Here is a 14,671-nt window from a genome sequence, read left to right on the forward strand (position 1 = left end):
TCCATTCAGGGATAACATTTAGTGACAAATTTCAAGGAAGTTGACAAGTTTAGAGAAATATAAATAAGGAAGAATTTAAAAAATTACAGACTTTCCAAAACTATGTAACTTTTACCCGCATTCACACTTCCCCAGATTTTATTACACTCCAAAGATTCATGATTATCAAAAATCTTCTAATATCCCAAAGATTCTTTCTTGAAAACAGTATCTCTTTCTAATCCAAAAAGGTTTGATCATACAAGATGAACAGCCAACCTGGAACATTCAGCTCACACAGAGACAAATTTATTTTACATGATTAAATACCATGCGGATATTTTCTTGCACTGATTTTTCAGAGAAAAGAAACCTTATCAGGTTCCCAGGGAGACTCTCCACGGGAGTTTGTTTTTTTAATATCAAACTTACAAGTATTTGATTATGGATAAATATGGAATATCCTTCTGAGTTACTCACTTAAGTGCCAGAGTAGCAAAATAATTAAACTAAATACGTGGTGGACTGGAGGGAACATGTAATACTTAACATAACAATCACTGCTACCGAAGAAAACTTCATGGCTCTCTAGCAATTAAGGCAATGCAACCTACACAAAACTAAGACTCTCAAAGCAGCTTTCCAAATAAGAACAGTCCATCATTAACAGAAGAATAGGGAAACGGTAATAATTAAACACACTATTAAAAGTGACACGATCAAAGACATCACAAATTTATATTACTGAATAAAAAATTTATTGTTACTCCAAATCTATACTTTAAATCAGTGATTCTTAAATGGGGAAAGGGAAAAAAAGGTTAAAAGGTATATTCAGTAAAATTTTACAGATACATATCAACACACAGGAAATAAAAAATTTTATCTATAGAAAATAGGCTTGATAAAATCTTCTTAACTGGTGGTCATACACAGATAATCAACTTTGGAATATTCATATTAGCCAGCAATACTGTCAGCTAAGAGGGCTCTTCCTACAAGTAGATCAAATAACAGTTACGATAATCATGTTGATGATAGTAACTAGCATTTATCAAGTTTTTATTACGTGTGTTGAGCATTTTCTACACTCCAGACACAGATCAAGCAGTCACACTCACAACTAACCTTCTGAGGTACCGAATTTATATGTGGGAAACTAAGGTACGGATAAATAATTTCCTTCGTTTTTTTAAGGTCATACTGTTAGACACCAACCCAAGAACTTAACCACACTGGAGCTTGCATCTACAGATGCGCATGTGTGTCAAAGAGTGAAGGCTCGAGAACAGATCACCATATGTCTACCCAAAGGAAGCAGGAGACCTTGGAACTGAAATCATATTCCCATACAGAATTTGCCTTCTGTACAATTCATGACTTCTGAGACATCAAAAGTGGTTCCCATGCACACCCTCTGCCCCGAGTAATACTCATTATATTGCCAAGTTCTGATGTATCAGCTATTAATATTCCACAACAGCATAAGCTAGTTAAATTAGATTAAGACTGAATTGGCTTTATTCTTCTTCCTGCTTTAGATGGAATTGAAAAAAAGAAACCTGAAATTTTTTTTTTTTAACTGGGAGCTATAGTCAGCCATGGAGCACAACTAAGGTAATATGGATAGTGCCAACACCATCCTGCCCTTGACAGTGACCATTGGAGGTTATCAGTCGGTGGGAGGCACGGAAAGCGGGCTCATGACTTCTGCTCTCAGTCAGTCTCCAACTGAACAGATGAAAACAGATGTGAAATTATATCAGTTTCTTGTTGTTTTCACAGGATAACCTAACATACAAGTAGGGTAGCAGTCAATTAAACATTGATCAGATTCTGCTCAAAAAGCAACCTCTTGAAATTAAAAAAAGTATTTTATCCTGATCTCTATGTCTACAGAAATATAAGCTTTTTACAAAAATGAGCTTATTGATATGGGGAGAAAATTTAATTTTTTGATGTTTTAAAATTGTTTATCAGGGACTTCCCTGGTGGTCCAGTAGTTAAGACTCCACACTCCCACTGCAGCAGGCATGGGGTTCGATCCCTGGTTGGGAACTTAAGAGTCCAAATGCTGTGTGTAATGGCCAAAAAATAAAATAAAAATACAAAAAGTAGAAAAAACTTGTTTATCATTTCTGCGTTTAAAAGCAACTTGCCCAAAAGCCTTTGCTACTGAAAATGAAAGCTTTTAAAGTTTTAATAGCAAACCTTAAACACTCCATTATGACTAAAGGCTGGGCTGTTTAATGTGCTGGTCCTGCCTATAGAATACTGAAGCAGCAATTCTGCAAAGGCAGAAATCATCGCTTACATACTCAGTCCTCACTAATTAGGAAGACATCCATATAGTCTAATACATCTAGGCATTACAGGTAACATTAAAGCTGCACAATTAGACAGCAACTTTCAGAGATGTGAAATTCTATTATAAGCATGCAAGTGAAGAATAACACCATTCTCACAGACTGAAGAGAAAACTAGGTAATATATATATTCAACAGTTAAAAAGCTGTTTCAACCTTCCTTAAAGAGTTCCTAAGTAGGTTTTGCTACATCGGCAAAAACTGTGGTTTTTGGCTAAAATTCAAACATAAAATTAAATATGAACAGATGCTTATCTAAATTAAGAGAATCATCATTTTTCCCCCTTGGGAGCTCATTCATAAGCCCATCCCATCCATATCCATCCCTTTGCAAACCCATAAATAGCCTCTGCCAAGCAAATGGCCCCATGTCCCAATCCTCCCCAAAGTCATCTCCAATTTCTCTGGTATTATCCTCTTAATATTCATTTAAAAACTCCAAACTCCAAATAAACATGGTATCTTACTGCTGTTAGTATTATGAACTATTAAAAAAGTATTAGATTAAGTTTTAAAAATCAATATTATAATCATTTGGTGCACAATCCCACACATTTAACACTCAATTTAACTCATTTGCTATCTCACACACAACCAACACAATATGCAAGAAACAACTGCTGGGAATTGTTTCAGATGCTCTAAAGTATGTTAATTTCCAAAGCAAAAAATGACTTGTGCTGTGAATTTTAACGCACTTGAAAGCCTGTACTTTCTCTTGTTCTGGAACACAAATTTTGCATGTCTGAAGAGCTGTGATTCATCTTAAGAAAACCCATCTTGTGTTAAATGGAATGGAAACTGGACTAAGTGGTCAAATGACAAGTACATTCACATTCAAGCTGTATTATAAATGCATGTACAGTAATTTACGTCTCTCAGCTACCACAAAAGGCTCTTGATAAGCAGGTAATTTGCTAAATGGACTCCTTTATCCAAGTATTCGAAGGGCGTTACAAGAAAAATCTGCAGAGGCATTAATGTGACGTAAAGGTCAAGCATTGTGACATACCTTTCAAATAATCCCGCCTAACTTGCGTTATGATGAGGAGGCTGTTGGCAGCATCGTTCAGTGTGAAGCCCTTGATGTGGGTCTCAGCGCTAAAAGAAGCAGACATTTAGAAAGGAATTACTGACATGCTTCTGATACGATAATAAATGGTTGAGCACCAAGGTGAAATTATAAAAACTACTGTTCGTATGTTAAAAATATTGCTGCAAAATATCGACCTGGAGACAGCTTTTGTGTTATCCTGTCAATGGTTATAGAAGGATAATTTTTTTTTGCATTCTGACAGATGACAAAGTTGGAAATGAGCAACAAAAGAAACAAAGTACAAGATTTTTTTTAAACAATCGGTTCAGATTCTTGAATGCTGACATATTAGATGACTAAAATAACTGCATGCCCTGCATTGTTCTACTGTATCCTAAGCGGGATACTTTTTCCTTTTTTTCCGACACTCACCGTAATTTATAAAATGTAAAACTAGTCTTTCGGCAACAAAAATGAACATTTATTTTCAGCACTTTATATTTTAAATATAAACTAAAGCGTATTATTAGCACCATCTCATTCAGTTGATTAATTTTCAAATTTCTGTCATCTAGATACATAGTTTTTAAAGGTGAACCTACTGCAGAACTAAAACCACGGTTACAGTAAAATGTAAGATTTCACATAATCTTGTCCCAGCCTTAAGTTTGAAATCCCCCAACTTTTTAAAACTCAAGGGCAAAAACTTGCTTTACTTATGACTAAAACCTACATGATTTAATAAAAAGAAGGAAAAAAAAAACCCTAGCCAGAGATGATCTGTTTGCTACACAGTGTGTGTATCACCTGTATTGAAATTTCAGCTTCCTTAATGCCCCTGGGGTTCATCTCCTGATTAGGAAATCTCCAAAGGTCAGAAGGAGCAAAAGCAATTGCTGCCATTTGCCTTCTCAAGCTCAGTGATGGTCTGGCTGCTAACAACTTTGGCCTGCCGACACGAACATCTAAGCTGAGCAGATTGCGAGAAAAGCAGGGTCACTGCTAAATTATTCTCATCAATCCCAAGAAAATCCTCCAGAACACCGTGATGTGCCCATCCTCTCAGTCACTTCCAGCCTCTGGGGATCCCCCCTGCAGTTCCCGGGTGCAGGATTTTCTTATTCCCCCGACGATCCTCTTAATCCCACCAAAGCACCCACTGCTCAGTTCGACTTGTTTCCTTTGTCCCATCTGTCAAAGCTCTTAAGTCAACAACTCGTGCATGAGACTATAAACTGCAGAAAATAAAGGATTTACGTTCTCAATCTCTAGCATGATTAAATAAACAAGGAGACACTATTAAAATTAACCTCACTTCTTATGCCAACATTATTACATGTATTATACGATACTTACGTGAAAATATTAACTAAAATTCATTAAAACCACAAGGTAACAAAACTTCTGACACCACACTTGATGTCAAACCTTTTGAAAATCTCAAAACACAGAATATTTTTCTTTTAATAATTTCTTCCTATCTCAAGAAGGTATGTATTCAATACAAATTTGAAATTGGGGATAAACAGGAAGAAAACTCTCCCCAGGTCTATTATATGCTGAATACATACACGTTTTACATATAGAAACTGACCAATCACAACCAAAATGTTTCAAACTGACAAAGGGAGAAAACTACAAAGCATACTGATAACTTTGCGACGGATTCACTAATAGAACAAAATAAGAGAAGTTTACTTCTGATTCTTAATTATGATCTTTCCTTTCGGAAAAAAAATCTAGTAGAGATGTCAGATCAAACTTACTGTGATGATGAGAATATTTCTTATTCATGTCACCCAATAGGGTAGCCACAAGTAACATGTGGCTACCTGGCTACTGTGGTGGAGAAATGGAAACTTTAATTATATTTAATTTCAGTAATTTAAATTTAAGTGGGCAGTTATAGCTAGTGGCTACTGGATTGGACAGCACAGAACTATAGATATTTTAATTTTTAGAGCTGCCAAAATAAAGGAAAAAAAATCACAGAGAGAAAAGGGTATCAATCTTTTAACTCACAATCATCTGCAAAAGTTAATCTGTCTTAACCAAAGAAGATAATATTACAGGGAAAGTTTCATCTTAGAGATTTCAAAGCAAAGACTGGTCTATGGATTGTACTTACATAACATGCGTGTGGGGCATTAGGCAGTGATCAGAATTTATCTTACTTTGGATAACAAAAACTGGCCAATCCAGTAAAAAGCATCAGTGATTGATTTAACATTATTTTTAGACAGAATAAATAAGCTAGTAGGAACAAAAGAAAATAAAGTGCTATTCTCCAAAGATAAAGCAGAGCTATCACCACATGATTCTCAAATTTCATAACTCTACAGTTCAGTGTTAACAAAGATTTAAAATAACAGTTTATATAACCCTTACTGATTTATGAATAAGTAGTTCCCCTCCTCTGAAAAAATTCACTATACCTAAATTTTTTTTTGGAACACGAAGAAATGTATTTCTAACTAAAAATGAAAGAACATCATTCTTTCAAAAATTTTAAAGGCATTTGTTACTTGAGGTTTCATTACTTGTTGGGAAGGTTAAATAACCTTCTTAATAAAACTGAAGAAATCTCATTAGTAAGTAGTCAAGTGAATCTGTAACACATTAGAGACAGCAAAGGTATAGCAAAAACAATGACTGCATTAGTTCAACAGGGAAACAACCGTTCTTAAGAATGAACAAGTGGCATCATGTAGGGAACTATAAGAGACTGCTATTTATGGAGTAATGTGAGAGTAATAGTGCCAGAAAAATACTAGGGGTACAGCCACTTGCTACAGTAGCTCATTTGGCCAGATCATATTAAAGTAATGATGGCTCTAAAAAAAAAAGGCAACAATTCTGTTTCATTCTGATCACTGATGCAGAGCTGGAAGTAGAAAAGATGACCTAGTGGAATGTTGGTAATAAACCAGGAAACCAATGGAGGGAAGTTACAGGACATTCCTTTAGTAACAGAGAACTGGAACTCTAACTTCCACTTCTGAATTCCCAGTCCAGAGGTATTTTCAAAACTACCCAATGCAGATCTAACCCAAGACACAATCCTTACAATTATTCATAGTTAGATACAACATTTTATTGGTTCAAGGAAAAGGATGTGCGCAGATTCCTAGATTAAGTGCCTCTGGGCATTCGAAAGCTTTGCACCTAGGATTCTCTTTGGCTCACACAACTACATGGGGAAGCCATCTACAAAACACTCCCCAAACGGTAACACAGCAAAGATGAAAGTGACCTCAGTAGTACAGCAAGGCTTCGTGAAGATGCAGAGAGGGACGGGAGGAAAGAAGATAAGCCTACATTTTACAGGCTGTGGACGTAAGTGGAAATAGATGGGATGTGCTTATGACCACCTTCTAGGTCAACAGCTTTCACACTTGTTTGATGGAGATTCTCAGTCAGACATGGTAAAAAATGATGTGTTACACCACAAACCAGCACACTAATATACATACACACATATAACAGAGAGCAAATGTTCACAAAATATCTTTACTACATGGAGTGCTTTGGTGTCTTCTGTTCATTAAAAAAGATGTTGATTCTGCCCCATTGAATAAAATTCATCATCTACTAACTGGTTACAAATACAATCTGAAAAACGATTCTAGACCAGGGGACTTCACTAAGAGTATGCACACTGTGAGAATGCTCTAGGCGATGCAAGAAAAGGCTTGTGTCTACTTTTAAATCTTATCCTCTGAAAAATTTCTGTTCTTGGACTATGTTTTATAATATATTTACATATCATACAGTAGTGCAGCTCACTGAGAATGGTATGTGATCAAAATGTTTAAGACACAAGATTCTTGAATCAGCTGGGATGTCTAGTAAAATGCAGATTCTTGGGCCCTACCCTAGATCAGGTGAGTCAGAACTTCTGGGGAGGGTGGAGAGGAACCTGTGCTACCAGAATGTGAGGTTCACCGTTCAAGCAGCAGCCAAGTTACAATGAAAGAATTATATAATCTGTGCTTTGAGGAAGTATTTCAGAGGTCTTTGTGGCCAACCTCACGATTATAAGACTTTTGAAAAAGTTTTCTTTCTTTGTTTCCATCTCCTCAGATAATCTCAACTCAAAACTCTCAATATCCAATTCTCGACACAAAATGTCCCCCTTTTTTTCCTGCTGTCCCTTCCTCCCAAATCCCTGTTGCCTCAAAAATACCTTTGATAATTAAGCATAGTGTTTAGTCAATACTTTTTTGAGAAAAGTAACTTTTGGAAAAAATCTGCACCTCCTGGATGACTTCAATGGTTGTAGATGACAGGATGCTGTTCAATGTCAAATTTTTCAAGTCACTAATTGAGGATATACTGAGTATTCCTGAGATAGATAATTTAATTACTAACAGCAACTGAGTAAACACACAAATGAGACATAATGCATTAAGAATCTAACCTTAAGTCTTAGTGTGGCTGTTCAATATCAAATATACAAATGACTCAAGATCATAGATATATATGATGCATGGGTATATCCATATACGTGCACTTATATGTACATATTATGAATGTATATATATATACACATGGCATGTGTATATATACAGAGATATAGATGTATTTCCATAGACAAGTACAATCACACACAACATATTTTTCAAAATAGAATATCAAAACATAAACAGTAAATATGGCCCTATGGTGCCTAACTTTAACATAACACTAATATTAACATCAGGTTTTCCAGTGAACTCCAAGAATGGCAAACATCCGTCTTCTATTCAGGATTCTAATATTCCAAAAGTGCTGCAACTTAAAGATTTTGAAGGCCAAAAATTAGCCAGGAAACATCATCTCAAAACTTACAATATACTAGGAACACACTGACTTTTGCCATTGAAAAATAAAGCTATTGACTCATTAACAGGACAGGTCTACATACCAGAGCAGGTAACCTTGATCCACTCCTTTCTAGGCCCTTTCTCATTATTTACTTAACTTCTGAAGTTAATTCCTTGGGAATAAGACAACTGAGTCAGTTAACTAACACATCAGGGAAGAAAGCTTTACTTTTCTGATTTAAAAAGTATTTTACTCTAAGGAACTAGCCAGAGAGACAAAACCATTACCACTTACACCACCACAAAACAGGTTACAAAACAAGAAGGGACAGAGAAAAGGTATTTAAAATGTGCTGAGTACCATATATTTTTTCCTACTTCACCCTATGTCTTTCAATGCCTAGAAGAATTAATGTAAGATTTATTATCATTTCATTACAGAGAAGAAAAACTGAGGTTCAGAAATAGGAATAAATTTTCCAAAGGGCTTTCAAGTACAATTCAAAGCCCTGCCTAAGTTCAAAACCCTTGATGCCTTCATATATTAGGCTGCTTCCACCATAAAAGGTACACAGATCGAGCTGCTGAACAAGAAATAAAACAGATACCTATAAAACAAAACAGAACCCTCCTCCCAGAAAAACCAAACTACTTTTCTGTATATGAATAGCATACATGAGTTGTGAGGTTCTATACGGTAAAAATAAACTGCAGTGTGCAGGACAAATAAAAGTTCTATCTTTTGTAGTTTAAAAACCCCCTTAAAATTAAAAAACCATTTATATAATTCCTATGGGTAGTTGAAGACAATTAAGCAACTGTTACTATAATACATTAGAAAAATCCTAATTATAGGTTTTTCTTTTTTGAGTGTGAAGTTTAATAAATGAACTGATACTTACAAATCTTTCACTTGCATTGCTTGCGTAGAATTATCCTTCATCAAAAGTAAGTTTATAAGCCTGGCATAAGCTTCATTGTCAAACACAATGTTTTGCTTTTTTGCTGTCAGGAAAATATTAAATGCATCTATGAAGGGAAACAAAAAATGAGATGACATTATTCTGAAATGGCAAAAAGGAGGGGGAAAGCCCTGAAGCAAAGCCCCAAACTCCCTATTTCTGCTTCTTTTAATACTCACCCAGTACACCACTCTAAGAGATACATACTGACCAAATAAGCAGATGGTATCACTGTTCCAATCTTTAAAAAAGTAAGGGACAGTTTTGGAAACTACTACTTAATTCCAGTGGATGGTAATACAAAGGGCTTCCTTTTACAATGATTTTTTCATACTAGCTCTCTAAAGTCAATAAATTATTTTCATGGCAGTAAAAACAGAGCACAGCTCTTCTGAATTTGTTTGTCAAAAGATCCCAGTTTCAAAATAAACTGTAAAATGTGTGTTAAAGTCCAAATAAACCAGGGGTGTAATTTAGATTGAGGGGAGCAAAAGATTCACTTTAAAGCAATCTTTAATCTATAAGTGGGTGGTTACTACGGTTAACATTTCAACACAATAGCATTAAAGTGAATATAGCCTATAATTCTAAAATTAGGAGATCAAATTATTTGGCTACGACAGGACTTATACAAAAACATACAATTTTCAAATATACAGATATCTAACAAGTAAACTAAGCAACATTTGTTTGACTGATTAACAGTTTTATTTCACTTGTTCACAATAACTGTCAGTGAATGAAAAGATGTTACCAAAAGAGAAGTAACTACACTTTTCAGTCACTTACTTTTCTGAAATAAAATTGCCTGGCTATAAACACCCAACTGAAACTATAATCCACACTCTGTTGTGTATAAACAAGTCACAAAAAAGGTGGGGCATAACGGAACTATCACTCAAGACCTTTTATGGATATAAAGCTCCATGTAAAGAAATACAGAACACATAACTAGGAATGAACATGATATTAAAGCTCAGAAGAATATTCTGTGCTACTTTAGACATTTCTTAACAAGCAGGAAAAAAAAAAAAGAAAGCCCAAGCAGAAATTATGCTTGTGTTTACAAGTTATGGGAGCATGAACTAACCCTTCAATTAAACTGAAGAGACAATACCAAAAACTTAACCTTTCAAGTTAAATTCTGAGAAAACAAGAGAAAAAGATATGACACTAATATTTGCATCTTAACTAAGAAAAGACAGACTTTATCATTCAGTATATAATGCATATATTTTTCTTTAAAGGTAGCTTAGAAATTATGATGTATTGTAATTACTGGCTACATCCCAACAAGCATATATAATAGGTTCACTACTTTGCTAAGTGAAAATTTACAGTAAGTAAAGTCTGAGTACTTAAGATCAACAACGTAATACAGAAAAGCTTACTAGTTGTTTTCTAAAATTGTAGTATTGAATTCAGTTTTCAAAGTACATTTTGCCAAGCGCTTCTATACAAAAGTAACTAAAACCTCTTGAATTAACAGAATGAAACCAACTAGATAAATGCATATGGTATATTAAAACTAAAGCAGGGGTATATCTTTATATTTATAATGCATTATATTTAGTTAACTGGTTAGATGTTTTTACTTAAATAAAAACAACTAAAAAGGCAATATATGGAGTTTTGGAATCTTAAAATAGGAAGTATACACTAACTGTACATTCATTTCAGTTAAACCAAAATTCTATTAGAATATTTAAACAGTATCGATAATAATGAACTTTAGGTTTAAGAGATACATGGCAAAAGACTCAAGCATGTATTAGACTGAATATGCAGCCAAAGAAAGTAACTCAGAAAGAATAAAGTTATTCTGCAGGATTGAGAAAGCTTAAAAGTTTAGCTTAATTCCTACCTCAGACACTGTATATCTGTGTCACAAAACCTGTCACAAAATTTCTAGTTAAGAAATTAAGAGGGAGATATGTTCGTTATGTTCCTCCTTTCTGCCCATGGACGCCGCCCCGAAAGCATCATTGAAGTCGTCCCGTCTCCACTGCCATCATGTCGAAGTCAGAGTCTCCCAAAGAGCCCGAACAGCTATGGAAGCTCTTCGTTGGAGGACTGAGCTTTGAAACAACCGATGAGAGTCTGGGGAGCCATTCTGAGCAATGGGGAATGCTCACAGATTGTGGTAATGAGGGATCCAAACACCAAGTGCTCCAGAAGCTTTGGGTTTGTCACATACGCCACGGTGGGAGGTGGATGTGGCCAGGAATGCAAGGCCACACAAGGTGGACGAAGAGTTGTGGAATCAGAGGGCCGTCTCAAGAGAAGATTCTCAAAGACCTGGTGCCCACTAAACTGTGAAAAAGATTTTTGTTGGTGGCATTAAAGAGGACACTGAAGAACATCACCTGAGGGGTTATTTTGAACGGTATGGGAAAACTGAAATGACTGAAATCGTGACTGACTGAGGCAGTGGCAAAAAGAGAGGCTTTGCTTTTGTAACCTTTGATGACCATGACTCCGTAGATAAGATTGGTCATTCAGAAATACCACACTGTGAATGGCCACTACTGTGAAGTGAGCCCTCTCTAACCAAGAGATGGCTAGTGCTTCAGCCAGCCAGAGAGGTCGAAGTGGTTCTGAAAACTTTGGTGGAGGTTGTGGAGGAAACCTCAGTGGTCAAGGTGGCTTTGGTGCAGCCATCGTGGTGGCAGATTCGGTGGCAGTGGGGATGGTTATAATGGATTTGGTAATGATGGAAGCAATTTTGGAGGTGGTGGAAGCTACAGTGATTTTGGCAATTACAACAATCTTTACATTTAGGACCCATGAAAGGAGGAAATTTTGGAGGCAGAAGTTCTGGCCCGTATGGTGGTGGAGGCCAATACTTTGCCAAACCACAAAATCAAGGTGGCTATGGTGGCTCCAGCAGCAGCAGTAGCTATGGCAGTGGCAGAAGGTTCTAATTAGTGCCAGAAAACAAGGCTTAGCAGGAGAGGAGAGCCAGAAAAGTGACAGGGAAGCTACAGGTTACAAGAGATTTGTGAACTCAGCCAAGCACAGTGGTGGCAGGGCCTAGCTGCTACAAAGAAGACATGTTTTAGACAATACTCATGTGTATGGGCAAAAAACTTGAGAATTGTACTTGTGACTAATTGTGTAACAGGTTATTTTAGTTTCTGTTCTGTGGAAAGTATAAAGCATTTCAACAAAGGGTTTTTAATGTAGATTTTTTTTTTCCCACCCATGCTGTTGATTGCTAAATGCAATCGTCTGTTCATGATGCTGAATAAATGTCTTTTTTTTTTTAAGGTGCTGTGTAAAGTTAGTCTACTCTGAAGCCATTTTGGTAAACTACTCCAACAGTGTGAAGTTAGAATTCCTTCAGGGTGATGTCAGGTTCCATTTGAAATTTATTTACAACCTGCTTTGGTGGAGAAGCTATTGTCTTCAGAACCTTGGTGTAGTTGAACTGACAGTTATTTTGTTGTGACCTGGAGTTCACCGTTAAAAGGGTCACCCTTGCCAAGTCATGGAGTTCTTTTTTGGTTATCAATGATTGTTGGCATATCCTATGCAATATATTTAAATTGAATTATGGTACCGATAAAGTTATAGATGGGAATGAAGCTTGTGTATCATCTATTATCACATGTAATCAATAAAAAATTTAATGCCCTCTTGGGAAGAAAAAAAGTTAAGAGGTTCTATAAATTTCTAAACTGATGGCTTTCTATGGAAGAGAACTCAAAACTGTCAATACTAGAATGAAAACAAATCTGCTGCATAATGGTTAAATTATCATAAAGCATACTTGGGAATCTAGATAAAAACTGGAGAAATTAGAGATAACAGAAGCATTCTACAGAGAAAACTTAAGTGAAGAAAATGGAAGTAGTGTATAATCTGGGAACAGTATGATGAAGTCTAAATGAAAACATCTAGAATGTGAAAGGCAAGCTTGTATCAGAGGGTTCAAGATAGTCACAGAAATTTTAAAGTAGTCTTAAGAGAGGTAGGCACACCTTCTGGAAATATTACCACTGAAAAAAGGGAAGAGCAAGAAACGGGTCTCATATCCAGCCTACAACCTTGAGATGTTAAGCAGAGATACTGTATGAAGCGTAAAGTCCTAATCGTTTTTTGCTTTCACATAAAATCAAAACATGTAACAAATACATTTGCCAAAAAATTTATGATCACGTTATTTTCAAAGTGCAATTTTGATAAAATAACATTTTAGTTTTCATTATGAAAAATTTCAAGTGTACAGAAAAATATAAGGAATAGTATAATGACCCCTGCCATATACCCACTGCCTACATCTAATAAGCAACATGTTTCCTGATCTGTTTAACCTTTAAACACATAGCTCCTGACTTAAATATTTTATGGCTTACAGCTTAAGATTTTTAAAATGAATTACAGAAATCTTCAGTTTTTTCATTTCTCAATACTTCACTACTGATCTCCAAACTCAATGACATCTATAAATCATAAGCTGTTATTCTATCTAATATAAACATGAGAGTGACTCCTTAATTACCTACTACTGAGTCGACATTTAAATTTTCCCAATTGTACCAAAATGTCTTTGTTAAGTGAAAGAAAATAACTAATATATACAGAGAATTCCATCTCTTCCTAAATCACTACTGACTTGCTGGGCTTAGATCCCACGCTGCTATCTAAACGAAGACCCCAGGGCACGTGTTTACCTTTGTTTCTCCTCGTGCGGCAGGCATTCAATAGCTCTTTCTGGAGATTAACTTCTACAGGTGAGGGTAATGAAGTTGGGGAATCTTTTTCTTCTTCATACCACAACTTAAAAATAAAATTATTCAGTTAAAGAAAAAGTGGTAAATACAGCAACCTTTTCAATGTAAAGCTGGGTTAATCTATAACCTAAATTTACATCGACAACAAAATCTATTATGCTTGTAGTTAAAAACAAATTACCTCGGGTACATCAAATGGAACGTCTTGATTATTGTTCCTAAGGATTTCTGCTAATAACCTTAATGTCTTCTCACGAGGAATAATATTTTCTTCTTGCATTTTATTCCAGACAGCATCAGCTTTTTGCCAGTCACCATTTACTTCTATAAAAATAAATAGAAACTAATGAACATACTAAACAAAATTCATGAAAATATTGAAAACTTTTTATTTGCTGCTAAAGCAAGTATTCCAAACACTGCCTCCAGGGAAAGGACCAGGATATTGTGGACCAAAAGTGAGAAGACTTCTCTCTGTACACCCTTTTGTACCTTTTGAAGTTTAAACCACAGAACGTCCTTACCTATTAAAACACAAGAAAAGAAAAACCACACTTCATTAAAAACTTCTCAACTACGAGCAGTAGACTCTGGAAAGATGACAGGATGCACATATACAGTCCAGTAGACAGCTACAATGACTGAAAACGTACAAAGGTATGAGCTTTGTCAAAAGCGACAAATCAACAAATTTTTTTGCTTAGTTCAATAGGGAGAATCCTGTCTCTTCTGTCGACCTTAAGAACTTCTGTCAGTGTGTAATAGATTTCTCATGTCAACAGACTTA

General features: G+C 35.6%; 1 protein-coding gene and 1 pseudogene across 1 annotated transcript in view; one reads left to right on the forward strand and one right to left on the reverse strand.

The window, feature by feature from the left end:
• Positions 1 to 14,671, reverse strand: part of LRPPRC (leucine rich pentatricopeptide repeat containing) — a 99,479-nt gene that overhangs the window by 11,287 nt on the left and 73,521 nt on the right. The window contains exons 28-31 of the mRNA XM_027555143.1: positions 14,066 to 14,208; positions 13,825 to 13,930; positions 9,089 to 9,215; positions 3,358 to 3,446 (exon numbers count right to left, since the gene is read on the reverse strand). Of these exons, the coding sequence (XP_027410944.1) occupies positions 3,358 to 3,446; positions 9,089 to 9,215; positions 13,825 to 13,930; positions 14,066 to 14,208 (465 nt within the window). The remainder of the gene's footprint in view (positions 1 to 3,357; positions 3,447 to 9,088; positions 9,216 to 13,824; positions 13,931 to 14,065; positions 14,209 to 14,671) is intronic.
• Positions 11,162 to 12,230, forward strand: LOC113901153 (annotated as a pseudogene).

Source organism: Bos indicus x Bos taurus, chromosome 11, assembly GCF_003369695.1.
Source record: "Bos indicus x Bos taurus breed Angus x Brahman F1 hybrid chromosome 11, Bos_hybrid_MaternalHap_v2.0, whole genome shotgun sequence".
Taxonomy (NCBI): Eukaryota; Metazoa; Chordata; class Mammalia; order Artiodactyla; family Bovidae; genus Bos; species Bos indicus x Bos taurus.